Source organism: Cryptomeria japonica, chromosome 7, assembly GCF_030272615.1.
Source record: "Cryptomeria japonica chromosome 7, Sugi_1.0, whole genome shotgun sequence".
Lineage (NCBI taxonomy): Eukaryota > Viridiplantae > Streptophyta > Pinopsida > Cupressales > Cupressaceae > Cryptomeria > Cryptomeria japonica.
The window spans coordinates 194,304,336-194,328,070 of NC_081411.1; the positions used below are offsets into that span (position 1 = coordinate 194,304,336).

General features: G+C 34.4%; 1 protein-coding gene across 1 annotated transcript; it reads right to left on the reverse strand.

The window, feature by feature from the left end:
• Positions 1-331: 331 nt before the first annotated feature.
• On the reverse strand, positions 332-2,858 carry LOC131056397 (GEM-like protein 1). Its single transcript, XM_057990768.2, has 4 exons — positions 2,240-2,858; positions 2,005-2,085; positions 984-1,258; positions 332-876 (listed from the first exon to the last, which is right to left on the reverse strand). The coding sequence occupies exons 1-4, from the start codon at positions 2,643-2,645 to the stop codon at positions 703-705; spliced, it is 936 nt and encodes a 311-aa protein (XP_057846751.1). The 5' UTR covers positions 2,646-2,858; the 3' UTR covers positions 332-702.
• Positions 2,859-23,735: the final 20,877 nt, after the last annotated feature.

Below are 23,735 nucleotides of genomic sequence, written 5' to 3' on the forward strand. Positions count from 1 at the left end.
TAATAGACGCGTGAACCTTAACTTATATTAAAAGTATTTAACTTTTAAAATTTTAAACAAATATATTTGGTGATATAAACCATATTTTAGTTTTAAAGTTTTGGTACTGATTAAATCTCAAGAGCCTAGGAGGTATCTATATGGTTAAAACAACGAAGCATATATTATATTTAAGATTCTAATAATAATATTTCATCGTCACATGTCTAAACAAATAGATATCAGAATCGTAGGTGATCTCTATATGTCGTTTACACAATGAAACAAAATTTATGGAAATATCAAAGCTATTTTCTTTTTAATTAATAAGGTGCAAACACAAAGTGGCGAATGAGAAAAAAAATGTTTTACTTCTTTAATTAGCTTAAGCAAAAGGTTTAAAACATGCTTCAATCTATACAGATTTTCATGACTTTTGAAAGAGAGATACAACTGGACTTCCTCAACGTTAATTCCCACCAGTGACATAGTTATACAATACAATAGAACAATGCATGTCTCTAGCCTTGGCTTCTTATTCTAATTGTACAATGAGTAATGAAAACTTGAAGTAGAAGAAGCTACTGTACATAAAATAGCTTGTTTTCCACATTCTATATAGTATGTGGAAACGCTTCTGGATAAAACTGTGTATATTTTTTAATCTAACGCGAAACTAATCTCACATTCATGCAAAAATGTTCCCTGGAAAAAAGGGCAAATCTAATGAGACCTTACTGCCCGCTGCAGATACTTCATGGCTTTCTTATAATTTACAAAACCCATAAGCCAAAATTCATGATTATCAACTGTTTGGATTTGAATGTATTGCTCTCCAGGCTTGTCCAAATTCTCAAATTCATTCACAGAGAGTGCCCTTCCAAGAGGTATAGCAACCTGCTTGAGAAAAAGGAAAAGAGAGAGCAAAACACCCACCTGTTAGATCTAATAAATAAAAGAGCAAGGAAAAAAACGCCACTGAAACATATATAAATATATATTACCCTGTAATAACTGCAAGCATTTTTTTTGTTTGAAGATTTGAAGGTAAGAGGTCTGTCACTGCAGAAGGCTAATTGTTCTGTTGATATGAAGAGCAATCCTGGTATTGGCCCAACAGAAGTAGACAAGTAACATGATGAAGATTTTACAAGCTTTTCTCTTGGACCAACAATGAAGTTCAGCCTGAACACATTCTCAACCCCTCCTTCTGTCACTATTTTTGTCCCAAGGCTCACCTTTCCCCACATAGTCTCAGACACATTTCCCCCAAGCTTTACTGTAAGACAGCATGTTGTCATATAAGTTAATCCACATACACCCACTAAGAAACTGACCATATATCAAATAGATATAAGAAGTTCCAAAAGACAAGATAAGAAATATTACTGTTCATCCATCAATCCAAAACAGGAAAAAATATTGATGCTCATCAATCTGAAAGTCTCAGAATTGGAAACACATTATTTACTCAAAAAATGTTTCTGTATATGTTTATATCGACGTTTGGTATCACATTCAGCAATCCATCGTCAGAAAGATACATATATGTCTTTATATCGATATTTCAGACCACACTCAGTGATTAATCATCAGAAAGAAGCATAAATGTTTTTATATTAACATATCAGATCATTTTCAGTGATCCATCATCAGAAAGAGGTAAGTCAAAGCATATACAGGTGATTCCAGAAACAATCTTTTGAATATGACATGGGTAGTGGAACACTTTACAGGGATTTTCCCAAAACAATTCTTGGAAAGCTCTGTAAGGCAATTCCTCTAACCACATGATAACTATAGTAAATTGCATTAGAATTAGTTTGAAAAAGGAAAGCAGCTACTGAATGCAGCATATCAACAAACTAAAGATGCTGACCAAAAAAATGTTCAATTGCAATTCATCTGATCACATGATAACTATAGGAATTTGCATTAGAATTAGTCTTAAAAAGGAAAGCAGCTACTGAATGCATAGCAACAAACTTAAGATTCTGACTTAAGTAGGTGGTACTGTAAACTTACCGTGATCCCAAAAATGTTCAGCAACACTATCAGCATTCTTGGTACACTTTGTCAAGCGGTCTATGAATGCATCAACTTTAGCTGCACCCAACACAGAAGAAGCCATAATTGGCATCAAATTCATGTTTCCCCATACCTCAATTTCACAAACCCTGTATAAACCAGAGCCATAATTCTCACTAAGCCCAAAATATAACCTCATAAAGAACACTTCCAAATGAAATAGAAACCTTACCCCAGAGAAAAGAAGGGAATGCCAAGACCTTAGTGACACTCTTGAAAGAAGGAACAAAGGGAGATTTACACCTCCTTGAAGGGGTTGGTGGAGGTGACGTGGCACTATGCAAGACATATGGGCTTAACCCAATTGAAGTACCACAGCTATTGGCAACCAGAGGAGGAGGAGGCCTAGTACTCCTCACCTGTGTACGAATCCCATTCTCTTTTTCTGACTCAGACCTTTTTTTCACACCAAAATCAAGCCTTTCCCAGGCTTCTTCCAGATCCTTTTTTGCAGCTTCTTGTCCTACAAAATTTTCACTAGGATTATAGCATTTTACATCATTTTTTTCAAATCCATTTGCTGATACAGGATCATAATACTCCTCAGATGACTGGTGGCTCGCCTGGTTGAATCCCATAAGTAAAAATCTAAGCTTATTAGAAGCCGTAGGAAAAGACCTTGTGTGGGCAATAGATCTGTTAAACTAATTACACAAATCCAGCTATTTAAACATGAAATTCAATGTATTCGTTGGGTTCGAAAAGTTAAACTTAAAAAAAACAAATTTGGTCTGGATTTTTCATGAATACAACCATGAGACAGGAAGCCATTTACCTTGTTCGGCACTCCGCCTGCCACGTCGGCATCAGAGGAACGAGGCGGCGTCTATTTAGTCTACTGGGTGCCAGCTCAGCATAGATTCCTACAGGAAATAGCTTTTTTGATTGGCCATCCCACTTGTAAAACAGGGTATATAATCTGACGTGGCAATGAAAGTGGGGAATAAAGGTTTTAATCGCTTTACGTGGCAACGCCGTGGTTTGAGCTGGCAACAGAAAATTTTTGACAGGAAATGTCAAAAAGATGGAAGGAAGCTTCGAGATACTCTGCTAATAAGGTGCTTTCCATTATAGGCCGTTCTTGGTGCTTTCATTGAGGGGCCAGATGGGCTTCCCTTTAGAATTATAAAGGCAACTTTTGTTCACTTTTTAGTTGTTTGTGTGGGAAGTTAATGTCATTGGGAACCAAGCAAAAAAGCAGATTTTTTTTTTAAATCTTTTCAATGTGGGAAGGATACAAAATAAAACCTTTTAAATGATTAAGCTTGTAGATATTTTGGGATTATAGTTTCAATAATCATTCATTCATTAAGCTCTCAATCTTTTAATTATTAACTTTAAAAAAATTTAAAAAAAGATAACTAAAAGCTCATTAATAATATTCACATGTACTATTAGTCGCACTCTTTTTAGCATTTTTGGATCATAATTAGCCCATTTGTGCACCTTTATTGGTACCTATAGTGCATGACTAATGAGCATTTGTGCATAAGTATTCTTGATTTTAAGTGCACAATTAATGGGGCATCTTTAAGTAGGTATTAGGTGACGCTTTGAAATGTGTACTTTTTGACCGTTTCATGCATAACAGATCCCATACTGTGCATCATTACTACTCAAAAGCTAGAACAATAGCTATAATTAGTTAAGTCACATAGAGAGACAACCAAGAAAAAATTGTCAAAATCCAATGTATCATTTAGGATCGGTGGGTGCATGAAGTTAGCTATAACGGCTGCTGGTATGCTTCCTCTAATTGAAATGTAAGTATCTTTTTCCAAATAAAATATAATAAAGAAGGAATAGGATTTTGTTTTACGGATGAGTTGGAGATTTTTTAATGTAAATGTATATTAATTAAATTTTGTTCTAAAATTAATATAAAATTAGTTATCTGCCAAAATGTATATGTGGATGTGAACATCATATATGAGAGAATGGACTTGTAGAAAATGCAGACACTAAAATCTTGCATATGTTCATTTCCACATCATCGCCTCTATCTTGATGCCTAACAACATTTATTCTTTGTGTGAACATTTTTGGATTCAGCTATGTACAAAATGTGGAAGAACAATTGAGAGAATAACCTTAGAACTCATGCTCTCTCTCTCTCTCTCTCTCTCTCTCTCTCTCTCTCTCTCTCTCTCTCTCACACACACACACACACACACTCACAGTGTTCCTCCCTTTATCCTTTCTCAATCACCCTTCCTTTCCATCCTAGTTTGATATCTTTCATTTCCCTTTTGTCTCATGTTATTGTTTTCCCCCTTCATGTCTCCCTTGTCTCTTTGTGTCTTTTCATTTTTTCCTTGTCTTGCAATTTTTTAGCTCTCTCTTGCCTTCTTGCCTCTTCTTCTTTTGCATTATTTTCGGTTCTTTTATCTTGTTTCATCTTTTTATCCTAAGATTTCAATTTCTTAGTGTGTACTAATTTCCTTTTATTTACTATCTAAGAATAAATGATTATTTTTAGATATTTGTGCTTAATTTCTTTGTTTTTCTTTTGGTGTATTCATTTATATCTTATAATATTCTTGTCTTAATTTTAGTTTCTTCTATTTTAATTATTTCCATGATTTCTTTGTCATCACACACACACACACAAATGTATGTATGTATGTATGTATGTATGTATGTGTATATATGTATGTGTATGTACATACGTATATATATGTATGCGTGTGCGCACACACTTATTTTTATTCATTGTTTCTTTATCTTTGTTTTATTTTTAATTTGCCTTCTTTTTCCTTATTTCTTTTTATTTATTCTTAGTAACTTATCCTTAGCTATTAGTTTTTATCTCTCTTAATTTCCTTCATTCTTAGTTTGGTCTTATATATTTAGATATCTCCTTTTCTTATTTATTTAGTGTTTGCACTTTGTGAGATACCCTAGTAATTTATTGAACTATATTCTTATTTTTCTTTAATTTATTTAATCTGTTAAGTATATATTTTTTCTGTTTTGTTTTGTTTTTATTGTTATGTATTTCAATTCTTATGTTTATCTAGTTTTGTTTTTTTAAAATATTTTTTTAGAAATCTAATCTTTTAGATATCTATTTATTTAATTTATTTTACTCAATATCTTATAGTAAAAGAGATTTTTCTCTTATTTTAAGATATCCTCAAATATTTTTAAGTAATTAAATATAGATACCATCAAGACATTAAATTCTTAATTTCTTCTTTTTATTTCTAAGTAATTAAATATAAAAGATATCTAAAAACTTAATTTCTTAGAAATCAATGATTTTGTGAATTTCGTTTCTTAGACGTCTCTTATATTTAATTTCTCAAATTAAAGATATCTTAATGATATCTTTTGCTTGTCTTATTATTTTCTTTTTATTTTGATTTCTTATATTCCTTTCTTAATTTGTCTAACTCCCTTTCTTTCTCCTTTTTGTTTGATTTGCAATTATTAATTGTTCCCTTAATTTTTTTTGTATTTTTTAAATTATTATATGTCTATTATCTCTTTTATTTAATTTCCTTTATTCCAGTTCTTAAAATAAAATAGATATCCCTTTCTAGAAATTTCTTTATTTTAATAGATCTTGAATTTTAAGAAATTAAATAATAGAAATACCTTTTAGTATCTAATTCCTTTGATTTTTTTAATCTATTTATAAGAAATTATTTAAAACAGATAGCTAAGAATTTTATTTCTTAGAGTTATATTCTTAATTATTTCTTTTATTAATTTTTTGATTTTAAGATATTTTTATGATATCTTTTGGTTTTCTTCTTTTTAACTTTTTTTTAAGCTTGATTTCTTATTGATATCCAATTAATATTATTATGACGTATCTTTTTGTTTCCTTCCTTGTTTCTTTTTGTCTTCTATTGTTTGTATTTTTTTATTATTTTCATAGCTTGTTTTCCCATTGGTTAAGTTGTTGTTCATTGTTTTTTTTTTTTTCTTTCTTCTTTTTCCTTTTTCTCCACCTAAGTTTATCTCATTTCGTTTATATCATGTTTTCCTTATTCTCCTTTAAGTTACCCTTTTTACATGATTTCAAATTGTTTTGTATTCATCCTTAAACATTAGGGTTCCCTCTAGTCCTCCTCCACTTTTTTTCTTTTCTTTTTAATTTTTCGGATGATGGATCACAAAGTGATCTAAACGTTGATGCAAAATTTTATACATAGTTGAATCCAAAAAAAATCACAAAAAAAATTTCACACAATTATTCATGTGCAAGTTGAAATAATATTTATTTCAAACCCATACGTAGATTGAATACCAAATGGTTGCCACCTAATCGAGGTTGCATCAAGCTCAACTTTGACAGTGTTGCAAGGCTTGGTATGGTTGCGGAGGTGGAATTTTAAGATCTCTTACTAGGGAGTTGGTTGTAGTTTATGCTAGTAATTTGAATGGTTATTCAAGAAATCAAGTTGAAGCTATGGCACTAGCCTGGGGCCTCTATATTGCACTCTCCATTGGTGTTCGGTTTATCGCTATAGAAGGCAATTCTAAACTAATAATTGATGTTGTTAAAGAGCTTAATAGAATCAATTGGTTGATTGATGGTATTATCAGGGATACCTTTAGCCTTTTATTTTTCTTTGACTCCTTCCTATTGAACCATATTTATAGAGAGGGTAATGGGGTGGCGGATGCCATGGTGGCTCCTGAACTCAATGGACAACATCTGAGATGTTGGAGAAATTGCAACTCCTTGCCTTCTAGTATCAGACTCCTTATTGAAGGAGAGCTTAACAATGCAAATTCCAATGGATACGAACCTCACTAATTATGTCCCTCTCTCCCCTCGAATTGGCAAAGAATGTTGGAGGAGGCCAAAATTTTCAAATTAAAAAAAGTATAACTTTTTGCCCAATGGCACCAATGGCTATCTGAGGTAAGATGCTACTTGTGCCACGAACCGTTACACTCATCCTTTAATCATTTTTTGGCATTGCCTCTTGTATCTCATGATGATGCAATCCACCTATGTGATGATTTATAAGGTTCATATGGAAGATTGTGCGTTCAGAGGGCAAGATATGAATTTTTCATGCTGTGATTTCAAGATGGCACTTTATTATTTTTTATGTCTCTTAAAAAGGATAGGATTACACTTCACACACTTCCCTTTTCTTGGAGAATTATTGCTGCAATTATTTTGCCAAAGGCTTGCATGACATCCTAATTTTTTATTTCAACAAAAGTTTTCTTTTTGCAAGGTATTGTTTCATTGTTTGTGTGCCTATGTCTAGAGTTAAGGAAAAAAATCTAAATATTTGTGCCGGATAATCCAGAGCATTTCAAGAATGATATTGTAGTATGAAATTATTGTATTGAGGGCGGAGTGGCAGAATTCATGGAATGCCTCAACGACCATGATGAACAACTTTCTATACGATTTGTGACCTCATGGAATAATAGAAGTGTTTTTGTGGGTGGAATCTCTTTCGAGGTTATGGAGGAAAGACCATTGCCCAGGCAATAGGCCTATCCCTGAAAGGGAGAAGATGGAAATGCAACAACCATACTGCCAATAGCGAAGGGATTAATAGGTTTTTCAGAGGAAAGGAGCCTCCGGTAAAAATTCAAGGTGGGTTCGCTAGAGAGGAGCTCAAATATCCTTGGGATGTGGTATGTCTCTTAATCATGAAATATTTTACTTTGGAGGGATGTCATAAGATTTTTTATCATTATCACTTGCCTCTGCTGAACCATTTTAGGAACTATGACTTGCTTTGTTTGCCCTTCTACCTACTCCATTATATGGAGAGTTCTATTAAGGATGCCCTCAACCCTAATAATGAGGGTAAACCTCACATTCCCCTCCACCAGTTTTTAATTTACGGGCTTTACGATTATCATTTGGCTCTTTGTCCTTGGGTGAACTCACAATAATGGTTCCCACTTGTTTGCCACTTTTGACACAAAGATGAACATTTTTAAAATAATCTTCAACTTCTGAGAACTATAAATTTTAAACTATTAAAAATTTGAAGATGATGTGAATTAGTGATTTGTAGCATTTTGTCTATAGATTCTATATAATTTTTTTTTCAAATATTTTTGAAGTATTTTTAAAAAAATTTCCATCTCCCTCGAAAAGTAGTTTTTTACAACAAACTACATTTTTTAAGAGTGATGTGCCTCCCGAAACGCATTACTCTCTTGTTGTACTGGCAACAATTTTTGGATTTCCAGAAGAAATTCAAGATAGTTGTAAAATTCCTTTCTTGTGTTGATCCTCACACTTGCTATGTTGAGATGTTCCTTCCTTGATTCACCATGTTGAAGCATGAATCTAGATATTGTAAGTGTTACCCTCTTCATGTGGTGGAGAAGTTCTTCATTCCATGCTCCATGTCCTCTATCCCTTAACTTTTTTTCTATAAATGATAAAAACTCAATTCTTTCAAATTTTGGTTTGTAACATCAATATCCAAGTCTTGCAGTTGGTTTGATAGTGATATGTTAAATATTTTTCATTTTATTAAGTTTTGAAGTCCGACTAGTCATAATTCAGACATAGGTTTAAGTTTGAGCACATAACTTGTTCTATATATATCAAAATTCAATTTATTTTTTTTTGTTAGAAAGAAGACATCAATACCTAGGGCATAGATATCTTTCAGATTTTTTTGAATTAGTTTCCAATTTTTCCTAATGTGTTGAACAGAGAAGTTCATGTTCGGTGAAAAACCAATATTTCATAAAATTAAAAAAACAAGAACATAATAAATTCACAATGTAATAAAATTATACTTGTTGGAAAGCTTGCTCCAAGTACTACCATCTAATATTTTTGGGTTATCAAGATTATTTCATTTGTGCCTTGAACCAAAGGTCCGAAGGAAAAAATTCCTTAGAACTCCGAAATTGTTTGGGAGAGACCTCTAACAAGAGGGTTCGAATGAACACCGGTTCGAGCGAAGGGGGCTCCGCTCGAACCCCTCAGAAATCTGAAATTTTTTTTGGAGAGACCTCTAACAAGAGGGTTCGAATGAACACTGGTTCGAGTGAAGGGGGGTCCGCTCGAACCCCTTAGGGTTCGAGCGGACCCCCCTTCTCTCGAACCCCCATACTAAATTCTGACACACACATTTATGTAACGGTCGGGTTCGAACGAACCCGACCTTTTCCAACTGTTGACGTTCGTTCGAACCCACTCATTTTTTTTCTTTGTACATTTAAGTAGAATTGTATAAATATACATAATTGTTTTCAAATTTTTAACACACAAATGATTAAAACAATTCGCATTTTTTGATGAAAGAAGACATTTGAAAATTATTTTGAGGGCAATAATTTGAAGATATTTGAAGGTTTTTTAAAAGCATGGGGAACAAGAAGAGAAGGCAAAATAAGACTTCAAGGAATTATTCTCCCGAAACGGAACAAAGATATTGAGGACAAAGAAGACAAAGATATCATGATGCAATTATGTATTTTTATTTTTATTTCTATTTAATTTTATATGTATTACGTACCAAAAATTGTGTTTATTTGTTAGTATTAATTACTTAAATATTTTTTATCTAATATTTTTAATAAAAATTAATTTAAATAATATTAATTTAATTAAGTTAATTTATATAATAATTATATCTTAATTAATTCTAAATGATGTTATTTTTATTAAATTAATTGAAAATAGTAGGATTAAAAATAATCTCATTTTAATTGGAAAGCATAATTAATTTGAAATAATATTTGTATTTGCAAATTTCAAATTCCATTAACTTGCTTGTTGTGTAATTAACTTTTTCTCCTATATAATTAAGTCCATTTATAATAGATCATGGTTTTAATTTAAAATTTAGATCTTTAGGACCCCTCTCTTTCCCATTTATTATTTATAATTTATAATATAATTTAGATTTTGAAACCATGTGTCTTTATAGTTTAGCAAACACTTCAATTGGTGCTCTTAAATTAACAAACTTGTCTTTTGTGTCTTCAGCAATAGGCTCTTTTTGTTTTATCCTTAGAAAGGGGCCTGCCTCCCGAGTAGCCCTTAAGGATTATTGAGAGGGAACGATCCAAAGTGGTAACAAGCTAAAGCCAAGCTCTTCCAAGGCACTATAAATAAATGTGTTTGTGACAAAAGTTGCAAGCAACGGGTGTTACATGTTGCTATAATGACGTTATGACTCCCCATAAACCCTATAGAGTGCAACCTCTATAGACTGGGAGGCCTTCCATTTAACGGAGCGTAACACGCTGCTGATTATAGCCACCTAAACGGATGCCCTTACTAGACACCTTTTGTGTTAGAATCCAAAAACCTTCTAGTTGTTGGCACATGAGGTCGAACCTCTGAAGCGGCTCACATTCTTACGATTCTTAGTAGAGATACAAAGTTTGCCACGAGGAGTTTTCATGGAGACTGGTGATTGGCTGCCCCAGAGAAGTGAGTGTCGTGGAGGGGAGCCAGTGGGGTCAAGCACCTAAGTATCCACTCTGAATTGCGTAGCTCGGGGTAACCCCCCAAGTGATATTCAACAACTACTGTCTCGTCCAGGCCTAGGATTTGTGCTTGCATGATCAAAACAATCAAACACTTCCAAACAAACAAACATCGTGTCTTCTTTGTTTTCAAGTGTATACAAAAACATTTCACATTATACTTGAGTCCCCTTAAAACCTATATTATGTGATACTAGGACCTATTATGTGATATTAAGACCTATTATATGCGTTAATACATATCTTAAATATGACATAATAGAACCTATTATGACTTAATAGGTCTTATTGTGACTTAATAACATGATCATGTATGCAATTTAAGCATTTCACATTATATACTTGAGTCTGGGCCTTAAGAGGTCTATATTTATGATATATTAGGGCCTATTATGTACATGTGATAAATTAATGACCTATTATTGCATAATTTAGGTCCTAATATTTGCATAATATCTAGGTCTTAAGGGGAGTCAAGTATAATGTGAATTTTTTTTGCATATGTGGTCTTGTATTAAGTCATAAAATTAATAAGACCTATTATGTCATAATTTAGGTTCTAACTTATATCATATTTAAGACATGTACTTAATTTCATGTGATAGGTCCTTTAATATCACATAATATATCTGCCTTAAGGGGAGTCAAGTATATTAATGTGAAATGTTTTTGCATACGTGGTCATATCAATTAATAATAAGGCCTATTATGTGATATTATAACTTATTACATTGATTATAGGTCTTAAATGTGACATAAATTTAGAACCTATTATGACATAATAGGTTCTATTTATATGACTTCACGTATGCAAAAACATTTCACATTATACTCAAGAGTCCCCTTAAGACAGGTATATTATGCAGATCATATTAGGACATGTATTACATGTGATATTAGGAGGTCTATTATGCAATAATAGGTCTTAAATACATAACATTATAGTCCACATGTTATGACATAATTTTTAAACGTCTTACTAAATGTCTTGAAAATTTGGTTTCAAAATAACCTTCAAATTTCGTTGCATAAAAAATATTCTTTGTCATCTTAAATTATGTGCAGAACGGGCTCGAGAAGAAGGGAGTTTTGAAGCAGGAGTCGAGGCAAACAAACCTGTTGAATAACACAATATAGCTGATGAACATAGGGAGGAGCTTGTCCAAGTTGAACCAATGGAGGTTGAAGGAGAGGGGTCAAGCTCCTTACCTCCTACCACTAGTATGGATGAGCATATTGTGGATCTAGCTAAACATGTGAAGAGAAATATTTCTTATAAAAATTTAGATCATTTACTTGAAATGGATGTGGATGAGTTGAAACGTCTCAGTGAAGAACCTAGACATACTAAAAGGAGGTCAATGAATAAAAGTGCAAAAGAAATAATGTCTCATATCAACAATCTTGATACTACACTAGAAAAAGCTCAATTGTTATCAATTGTACTTACTCGTAAAGACTTAATAGATCCACTAAAATTGTTGGGTATAGATACAACAATTCAAAGGAGGAAAACTTCTTAGCTACAAAAATCTATTGTTGATAATGTTAAGAAAGGTTTGGTGAACATTGGTAAAAAATCTCGAACAATAGATAAGACCATTTCAAGAAGAGTGATATTGACATCTTTAGTAAATGAAAGATTGCCTCAAAAAATACAAATCTCTTCACTATCATCTGAGTTTGGTTTTAGTAGAAGGACAATATCAAAATATGTTAAAAGGAGAAAGAGTTTGGATGATGCTACCTCAGAAGGGAATTGGGCAATTATGTGTAGAGCTCCTCGTTCTAATAGAATTAAAGATGTTGTTAGGAACTTCGTGACAAGTTTTTGGAATGATAATACTTGTCCTTCATCAAACAGTAGAGATGTTATCAAGAAAAGGATTGGTCCTGATCATTATGATCCCCATGTAAAACACTGGATAGACACAACAAAACATGAATTATATGTGTTGTTTACTAAAACAATCCCTCATATAAAGATTGGACAAACCATGTTTGAATGGTTAAGGCCATGTGAAGGTAAACAAAGTTTTCAAAACTTGTTGCTATCGTTATCACATCGAATTTGATCTGTACTATCAGGTGTTTCGAAAGATTAGAGAAGATAGTGATGGTTATGAAAAAAATCCTCCTAAATGAACAAGTCAATTCATAGCATCCATCTTACGTGATAAATCAGATGATAATGCAACCGGTCAAATAAATTGCATAAAAGGAATTTGTGGAACATGCGGGGACTTGGCTAAATTGCCTTTGAGAGATGAAGATGCTAACATGAGGAAGATGATAAATTGGAAGAGTTACAAGTACAAAAAATTTGAAACAAAATTTGGAAAGGAATCTACAAGGTTAGATATGTAGAAGAGGAAATACCTATTGGAATATTTATGGAAAATTTTTGTAAGTTGATAAAACCATACATATGCCATGGTTTTTTTGCCAAGTGGCAAGAAAAACAATTTAAAATATTAAGAGACACTTTCCCACTTGGAACTATTCTATTCGTAGTGGACTTCGCAGAAAATTACTCTTTTGCACATCAAAAAGAGATTCAATCAGAGTATTACTTTTTGAAGCAAATCACTATTTCGGTGCATGTGTGTTATTGACATGCACAGATGGATTTGGATGGTGTTGATAGTACATTTGAAAATCATTTTATTAAGAAAGAGTACCACTTCTATATTAGTGATGATAAGGAGCATGACACAATTTTTGTACAACATTGCTTTAAGAAGATTTTTGAATATTTGAAAGAGAGAGGCATAACAATAGTTAAACATGTTGTTTGGTCTAATGGATGTGCGATACAATTCAAATCTTCGAGGCCATTTTATGCACTATGTAGATATCATCAAAATGACAAAATACCACATGTTTGGAGTTTTTTTGAGAGTGGTCATGGAAAGGGTGAACATGATGGTGCAGGAGCTTGTATCAAACGTGCTATAAGAAAGCACCAAATAAATTACACAGGAGATCGTATAGACGATGCACATGATGTTTTTGAAAGGTGTAAGAAACACTTTGAGCAACCTAATTATCCTGGTGAATCATCATCGAGAACATACAAACCCATTCCATATAGAGTGTTTTGGGAGAAAACCAGTATGTGTTCTCTTTTAGTGTTTTATTTAAAATTTAATTTTTTTTTAAAGATGTTCCTAGTTCAAATGTTTCAATTTAACAACTTGATCTACATGTATGTTCGTGTACACATGTACATTTTTCAAATGTGGATAGTGTTGGCATTTTTGATGTTCATGTTGTGATTGTCATTGATGGACACACACTTGCATTAAGATCCTCTTTATATGTGTGAGTTAGAGCACAACCGGTATTTGTTCCAACCGGTATGTTGTATTATAGTCTTTAGACTATTGATGTTTTGCAGAATGTGTTTACCGGTCTAAAGCGGCATGTCGACCCCAAGTGGTTCATGGATACCAAGCGGTACAAGGGATTAAAGCGGCATAACAAATTTTTACCAGTCTTCATTTTGACAAACCGACAACCGGTATTTTGTATGAACCGGTAATACTCTGTGATGAGTTACCAACCGACATTTTGTGATGAGTTACCATCCACCGATTGTTTGACGGTACCGACACTATAACGGTGCTTTTTGTGTCGTGTTACCAGATATGTCCAGATGCATTGAACCTAGGAAATTGTATTGTAATCCTATTGGACTGACATGAAATAAAATTCCTTTATAAGGACATCATGTCTAGGGTTCTAAGGTTGTTGTTGTTGAGGTTGATATTGTTGCTAGGGTTCAAGGTAGTTGAGGAGTTAGAGAGACTATGAATGTGTAGAAGATTGAAGTAATGTTATAATGCATTAAGATCGAGCTATCAATGATCTAACCAAGCAATCTGTGCTATTTGCTAGATCACTCACTTGTTGATTACTCACATCTTCGACAAGTCTATAGCCCTTAACCAGGTATGCCCAAAAGCCTCTTGTAAATCCTCTAACAAGGTGGTTCACATCTGTGGATCTAAAATCCTCTAGCAAGGTAGTCTTTAATCAGACTTATCTCCTAACAGAGATTGAGATTCCTAACAGGATCTGTTCTGGTAAAGAACGTTGTAAGATCTTAACCGGTCTGGTTTCTATTATGCAGATAGTTACTTGTGAGTTCCATCTCACTGTGGTTTTTCCCATTTGGGTTTCCATGTCAAAATATCTTGTGTTATGGTGTTTGTGCTTCTGTGGGTGAATGCATTATTAGCTATTTGGTTTGCATGTTTGTTAACCGGTTTGTCTACTAAATTGTTTTACCGGTTTACCATCAGTCTTGCAAAGCATTTAAGTGCAAAGATTTTTGGCATACTAATTCACCCCCCCCCTCTTAGTATTCATCAATTGGTATCAGAGCCTACCTTTCTATAATTTTAACCACTTGGAAAGAGATATGGGAGAATACACCTTGAGGGAACTTACTCAATGGCTCACTCAGTCTGAGCAAGCCTATGATGATCTTATGGTCAAATACAAGGCATCTCAAGCAAAAAGGAGAGAACATGCAGAAAAGCTGATGGAGCTATCTGAAAATAGTTCTGCAGATGAAGTAGACATGGAAGCCCTAATTGTAGAAGTAAATAAGTTGAATGAATCAAACTCCAACTTGAGAAATGAGTTGGAAGGACTAACTATCCAGATGTGTCAAGAGCTTGAGAACTAGAGGAAAGCTGAAGGCCTGGTGAAAGAAAGAGATCAAGAGATCTCCAAGCTGAAACAAGAGATCAGTGCCCTAACTACTCAACTCCATGCTAGCAAAGTGGAAAAGGACGACATGCAAGGTGAACTGAACAGTGCCATCTCTGAGAATGAAAACCTGATGGAAGCAAATGCTGCTATTTCCAAAGAACTCTCTGAGTCAAAGGAAATACTTGCTAAGTTCAACAAGAGTACTGTCAAGCTTGAGCAAAAGCTTGAATCTGCCAAACTGGTCAAGAATACCAATGGACTTGGTTATTCCAGTCATGAGGAAGGTGAGACCTCTGGTACAAATGCTAGAGCATCAAAGAAATAACCAGCATCAAAGGATAAAGGTAAGCAAAAGTTTAAACCTATTTGCTTTAACTGTCTCAAAGAAGGACATACTGCAAATGTGTCTAGGAGTAAGGCTTACAACAATTTTCCTTATTTCTTAAATGATAAGCCTAGATCCTATAGATTCAATGTTAACTGTTATGCATGCAACAAGTATGGGCATAGAGCATTTGAATGCAGGTCTGTCATAAATGACACTGGAAGATATCCTAAGAGGACTCAAGGAGTTGGTCCTGAACCTTTTGTGAATCAGAATCACAACTAGTTTAATGTCTTGAATCATTAGCCAAGAAGCGGTGGCTATCAAGCGACAACCAGATGGAGAGAAAATTGTATGATCTGTCATGGTCATGGTCACACTATTGCAACATGCAGAAGGAAGAATGGAAACATGAACAATGGACTTTGGAGAGCACCTAGATTGGTCTACTATCACTGCAACAAACTAGGTCACATTGCCAGATTCTGTAGATCAAGAAAGAAAATATCTGATGATATACCGGTCACTCTGGAAGGAGATATTTATTTTCAAATAGTTCAAGCAAATATGAACAAAACCTGGAAGAAGAAACCAGTAGTGTTACAAGAGGAACCGGTTTCTACACCTAGTGTGGAAATATCGGAATCGGCAAACTAAGCCTCATAAAAGCCTAGGGGGAGCAAACGGCAAAATGTCTCGTACCCCCGATTAACACTGGTAAAAGACCTTAACTGGTGTGCGATGCCTATTGATTGGCAGAAGACCGAAAATGGTAAAAAAGGCAAATTAGGGTTTATGCCCTAATAGAGGAGCATTAATGGTGGTAGGTGAGAGATATGTTTAAAGGCATTTTTCAAATCATTTCTCACTATCTGTTTTTGAGCGAAGAAAAGTTTTTCAAAGAGCAGAGTGACGAAAAGGCGATTTGAGCTGAGATCTTGAGAAATTGACAAACCGCGAAGGACATTCAAACTCAAACTACAAATGGTCAAGTGAAAAACACAAAGTGGAGATTCAACAACCGACAGAGTGTGGAGTGAAGGAGAATCGGAAAGCCCTAAATTCACGTGTTTTAAAAAGGTATTTCTCAAAGTTCTTAAAGTTTCTATCATGGCTTCTGCATCTCATACCAGTTCTAGTGCATATATTGAATCTAAAAGTTTTATTCAATGAAAGTCCAAGTATAATGCTCTATCACAAATTCCAGCTAGTGTGATAGTAGAAGAGGGAATTTCTGACTACATAGACTGCAAGATTGAAGACCTAGGGTCTCTAGCTATCCACTCCCAGTTAGGTTTGTTTTGTGGCAAGGATAAGAAAATCAAACTGGAGTATAATATCTTGGAGAAGAAGAAACTCCACAATGTTGTCTACTTCCTGGAAGATTTTACAGAAGATCACATAAGGATCATTTTGAGTAGAGTCCATGGTGACAAGATGTACATGGAGAGGACGCATGATATTACATTGTAGGCAATTCACACAGTCACCAGTTTCTGCAATACAGGGGATGTGCCAGCCCTAAGAACGGTTAGCAAAACTGAAATGTCGAAGCTCACTGGTTCAGTGAGTGACTCACGTGGCATGACAGTCAATTCAATCAAGGATGATCTGGTGAAGTATGCATGTATGGTGATTGGTTATCGGATGTTATCAGCCAGTAGAATTAACTTTGTATCTGCTGCAACGGTAAATGCCGCTTACTAGATGATAAAGGAGGATGCATCATTTGACCTATGCACCAGTATGCAGAGGCAACTCCTATTGAACTTGAAATCAATCAAACAAGATAATGCACTGAGGTTCAAGTTTGGACAACTATTGGTTGGGTTGTTCTTTTACTTTCAAGGATACTTCCCAGGAGTGGGAGACATTCAGTGGTCTGCAAACCAACCGGTTACCAAACAGATAAAGGAAAGTTTGCAAGCAGTGGAACCTAGTTACCCTGATGTTTTGAACAAGTATTTTGATGAGTTTAGATGAAAAATGAGCCAAAGGATGAGGATCTCAGGTGATATCGTCATGAAGATGACATCTGCTTCACCATCCAAGTAGATAAATGCATAATGGAGGCTGTTGAGCCTAGACAGGAAGAAGTAGAGCCAATGGGCTATGAGGTGATGTACGATATGCTGGAAGGGTATGCCTCTACCCTTATTGCCTCACCGCTTGATCCTAAGGCGAAGAGAACTGGCACCTACCTAGAGAGGATAGCATCGGTTGAGGAACCACCAACAATGAAAGAAAAGGAACCAACAGTGAAGAAGGCAAAGGTAGTGCCTGCAACATCTGCATCGGTTACTACTGGAACTCCAAAAGTGACCAAGCGGTCACCAGCCAAGAAGAAACTAAAAGCTGCACTAGCTAAAGTGTTCCAGAGAAAGAGGAAGACAAGGAACACCTCTCCAGACTAAGAAGAAACCTTGTCTGAGGAAAAGTCAAAGAAAACACGTCAAGCAAAGAGGAAGACAAAGGATGAACCAACATCATTTGCACTGGTAAATATAGATATCTCTTCCTATAAACCTTTCACACATTGTCAAAGAATAATAAAAAATATTAGGAGAAAAGTGCTAAATGACTTACTTGAGTGTTTTGATGACTTCAATGAGGATGAAAAGGAAGTGGTTGAAAAGGAAATAATTCAGTATTTATGTATTAATGACCGGTCACCCTCAGAGATCAAATCTCAGACACCGGATTCTCTATATATGTCATTAGATAATAGATGGTGAATTGCCATAGAGAAAGAACAGGAAATTAGGGAGAAGGTTTTTGCATAGTACTTTCTCGACCTGTCAAATTCTCAGTTGTATGATGTTATTGACCAAAACAAAGGACTCTTCTTCACCAGAAAAAGAAGACTCTGGCTGTTAGAAGGTAGAGTTGTTGATGTCGAAAAAGACACCCATCTGTATATGAAAACAGTTGTCTAGACTCACAAAGCATGTCTCGCCAACCGATAAGCTGAGAAAGAACCGGTTATATCCAAACCGGATGAAGCATTTGATGATGAAGGAAATCTGGTTGTTGAAACAATCGACACCATTGATGTCAATGCTTTGGATGTTGAGGATGTTACCCAAGAGATACCATCTGAGGCAACAGGATAGAAGCATCAGGCTGAACAGGAGAAGAAAGCCGAAGAAAAAAAGGAAGCGATGAAGGAAGAGGCCAAGCAGAGGAAGAAGGATGAAGAAGAGAAGTGGAAAAAGGATGAAGAGAAGAAAAAGAAGAAAGATGAAGAGGAGAAGAAGAAGAAGGAAGAAGAAGAAAATAAGAAAAAGGATGAAGAGGAGAAAAAGAAGAAGGAAGAAGAAGAAAAGAAGAAAAAGGATGAAAAGGAGAAAAAGAAGAAAGATGAAGAGGAGAAGAAGAAGAAGGATGCAGAAAGGAAAAAGAAGGAAGAAGAAGATAAGGAATAGGAGAAGACAAAGGAAGTAGAAAAGAAAAAGGCTGAGGAAGACAAGGAAGCAGAGAAGAGGAGAGAAGCGGAGAAGAAGAAAGCGAAAGAGGACAAGGCAGGAGAAGTGGCGAAGAGCACCCAAATGGAGACTCCGAAGGCAACCGGGAGTCAAGCTAAACCAGATGATGTCACCAGTCCTATAGATCTCTAGTCTGCAAGTGAAACAGAGCTAATGCAGAGCATCAAGGTAGCTCAAGAGCACCTTGAAATCATTCGATGAAAGAAGGAGCAGGATGTAATCCAAGCAGCTGTGGATACAATTACCGGTTTGATACCCGGTACAAATCTTCCAAACACCAATTCATCACTAGCTAGACTTAAGCTCCTATGCATAGTAGTAGATGATCAGGTGCAGAGCCTTGAAGAGGCAGCAGAGGCTAATGTCAAGAAGGAGCATCAAAAAGCTCTTAATATGGCTCTAGTGAAGAAGTTGAATGAGCTCCGGACTGAATTGAAGAAAGAACAAAAGGATATAAGGGATGCTCTAGATGAGGGGAAGTTGCTACTTAGCAAAATCTGTCAACCCCATCTGTTCTATGATGATGTGATAGCTCAGAAGCAAAAGCTTCAAATAGACTTATAGTCCTACATGAGCACATTCAAGATGCCTTATGATTCCTTTGCAACTTATGGGCAAACCGTTCACCGGTTTCACATCCAGTCAGCCAAAATGGAGCAAGAGATCAACACACGATCTAGGGATTTGTAGGAGCTTCAACCGGTTCTACTCCCATGTCTGCAAATTCTTCAGAAGTGTTATTTGAACCTGGATGCCTTGACAGTTACATAGGAGATGAGCATAGTTGATGCCATGGAAGAACAGGTCTCCCAGATGCAAACAGAGAAAGAAGTAGCCACATCCCTACTTGAGTCCTGGTCTCTATCGATGAAACAATTCTTACAGGACTATAAATCTATTTTTGACAAGTATTATTCCTTGTTGTCATAAACTTTTATTACTTTAATATCAAATGGAAACAGGGTTGTTCAGCGGTACTTTGTCATTGTTGGCAAAGGGGGAGAAGTACTCTATCTATTTTGGAGAAGTAGAGGGGAGGAGTATTTGGATTTAAAATTTTGCTATATGCTTTGATATATGCTCTGATATTTCAATGTTTATGCTCTATATGAAAAATTGTTATACATTGTATTGTTAAAGGGATAGTGTATATGCTTAGGTGGAGCAATTTTGCTAATGGCATGTTTTTGTTGTAAAACACTTAGATGTCAAAATTTTATTTTCCTAAGTGTTGCCATCAATGCCAAAGGGGGAGATTGTTGGCATTTTTTATGTTCATGTTGTGATTGTCATTGATGGACACACACTTGCATTAAGATCCTCTTTATATGTGTGAGTTAGAGCACAACCGGTATTTGTTCCAATCGGTATGTTGTATTATAGTCTTTAGACTATTGATGTTTTGCAGAATGTGTTTACCGGTCTAAAGCGGCATGTCGAACCCAAGTGGTTCGTGGATACCAAGCGATACAAGGGATTAAAGCGGCATAACACATTTTTACCAGTCTTCATTTTGACAAACCGGCAACTAGTATTTTGTATGAATCGGTAATACTATGTGATGAGTTACCAACCGACATTTTGTGATGAGTTACCATCCACTGATTGTTTGATGGTGCCGACACTATAATGGTGCTTTTTGTGTTGTGTTACTAGATATGTTCAGATGCATTGAGCCTAGGAAATTGTATTGTAATCCTATTGGACCGACATGAAATCAGATTCCTTTATAAGGACATCATGTCTAGGGTTCTAAGGTTGTTGTTGTTGTTGCGGTTGATATTGTTGCTAGGGTTCAACGTAGCTGAGGAGTTAGAGAGAGTATGAATGTGTAGAAGACTAAAGTAATGCTATAATGCATTAAGATCGAGCTATCAATGATCTAACCAAGCAATCTGTGCTATTTGCTAGATCACTCACTTGTTGATTACTCACATCTTTGACAAGTATGTAGCCCTTAACCGGGTATGCCCAAAAGCCTCTTGTAAATCCTCTAACAAGGTGGTTCACATCTGTGGATCTAAAATCCTCTAGCAAGGTAGTCTTTAATCAGACTTATCTCCTAACAGAGATTGAGATTCCTAATAGGATCTGTTCTGGTAAAGAACGTTGTAAGACCTTAACCAGTCTGGTTTCTATTCTGCAGATAGTTACTTGTGAGTTCCATCTCACTGTGGTTTTTCCTATTTGGGTTTCTACATCAAAATCTCTTGTGTTATGGTGTTTGTGCTTCTGTGGGTGAATGCATTATTAGCTATTTGGTTTGCATGTTTGTTAACCAGTTTGTCTACTAAATTGTTTTATCGGTTTACCGTCAGTCTTGCAAAGTGTTTAAGTGCAAAGATTTTTGGCATACTAATTCACCCCCCCCTCTTAGTATTCATCAGATAGAATATCAATGCATAGATGCAAGAGCGTGGAGAGGACAACCTCTTTGCATTATGTCATGAGTATAGATAATCGCCCATGGACATTATACACTAGGGATTATTCATGTTTTTATTTTGATTGCATTTTGGAAAACTATGTTGATTGCAAGAACCAAGAGCTTGGATATGTTAGTGAATGGAAATTGGTGCCACTAGATGTTTCTGACACATACGAGGATTCAAATGGGACGAAATCTTTGAAGACATTCCTTTGATTTCTGGTGATTATGAACATATTTCAGGACTGATTAAAAAAGTTATATGATGTACATATATATATTTTAAGTATATATATATATTTCCTTAAAAAATGTTGCCTACATGTAAATATTTTTTAAATGATGTTTAAAATTTATTTAACTTGTTTCAAATTGTAGGAGATATTTTTGCAGTCATAGCAAAAGATGGAAATATAGAAGGTGTTAGTTATTATTTATTGTGTTGCACAGAAAAGAGAAAGAAGTTAACAAAATCTGAAATGAGCGATGGAATGTCATTTCCCACAGGTTTGAACTAATTCATATGTACACAGATCACTTACGTGCAAATTTTTAATTTCTCACGTTTCTTATATACATGTACATGCAAGCTCAGTTGTAGTGCAAGGGACATATTTTAAACAAGTTAAAATTGTTCAACATGGGATTCATTTCACTGAATACCAAATTGACAACAAGGTATATCAGTATAGCCACTTGGTCATTATTGTTGGCCTAATTCTTCAAACAGTTCCACGTCGCAAGCGATCTCAAAAGTGGAAACCAGATAGTGAAGATCATGACTAGATATTAAGTGTTATTGAAGAGCGTTCTGAACCACTTGATGTGGTATGAACTATTTAGTAATCCAAAGTACATGTGGTTCAACCCATGAATTGAATTAATACTTGATAAATTAGAACTTAACTTGTTTTGAAACTTGGATAAATATTTGATATATATATATATGGCTTGTGTGGACCATATATTTTTTAGTTAAATATGAAATTTTCAATTATATCAAATTAGGATGTATGAAGTTAATTTGCATGTATGTTAAATAATACTTATGTGCATGTATGTAAAGTAAATTGGGACGTGTGGATGAGTTGAAAATGTGTTAAGGTGGGCGATGTATGCAGTTGATTAGGATGTATATAGTAGATATCTAATTCTAAAATGCATGTACATGCATATGTAATTTGTAAGTTGTTAAAATAATTTTAAAGCATGTATGTAAAGTAAATTAGGACATGTGTATTTATTTAATTAAAAATGCATATTTAAATTAGAATGTACATGTGTAAAATTGATATTAAATTAGGACATACATGTGTAATAATTGAAGAGCAGTCTGAACCACTAAGTGATGTGTTGTGAACTATTTAACTTGTATGTACCTAGAAGTACATGGTGTGAACTATTTAGTACACCTAGAAGTATAGGGACCTAGAATTTAAATTAAATTGAATATGTTCATTAACTTTAGTTTGTTCATTTGATATGAACAAGTGTGATTTTTATATTGTTCATGGCTTGCACAGTGGATTGGATATATATTGTTCACAAATTCTTTTAAATTAATGCATATCTACTGTATACATGTTACATGTAGTAAAATTTAAAATTTAAAATTTAAATTATAAACATATCAATCTTTTTTTAATCTATCTATGTGTACATGTAAATTCAGTCACAGATATATATAAATTTGAAAGTTTTAGAGAACATGTGCATTCAATCATATATATAATTATCTAACCATACATGTACATGGATCAAATGCACAAACTATACATGTATATATAAAGTATAATCTAACCATACATGTACATGATATATATAATCCAGTCCATCAAACACAAACTGTATAAAGTACATATAATCTAACATACATGCATGAAATATATAGTCTGATCAAACACAAAACTGTATAAAGTATAATCTAGTCTAAACTTCATACATGCAAGAATATATATAATATGAAAGTCTAAAATGTACATGTATATATAAAAAGATAAACAAATGATCTATAAAGTCCAACAAATCAACATGCATCATTTTGGCCACGAATAGAGAGACCATCTAAGGGAGAGTCCTGGTGAGAGTTTGGATGTCCGATAGACCCCTACAAAAGTAGAATTTATTTAAATATTAAATATAGATCTCTAGACACATGTACATCAAATACGACTAGAGTTAAATTAAAATTAAAATATAAATTGTAACGCACATACATACATGTACATATATACAAAAAACCACAACTAACCTATCCACT

Bases quoted from the DNA above. Each gene is read 5' to 3' on its own strand.
- LOC131056397 (XM_057990768.2), bottom strand. From the start codon at position 2,645: ATGGGATTCAACCAGGCGAGCCACCAGTCATCTGAGGAGTATTATGAT. The intron at 2,086-2,239 runs GTAAGGTTTCTA...TGTTGGGTGCAG, and splicing joins ATTCCCTTCTTTTCTCTGGG to CTAAAGTTGATGCATTCATA. The intron at 1,259-2,004 runs GTAAGTTTACAG...GCTGTCTTACAG, and splicing joins TGAACATTTTTGGGATCACG to TAAAGCTTGGGGGAAATGTG.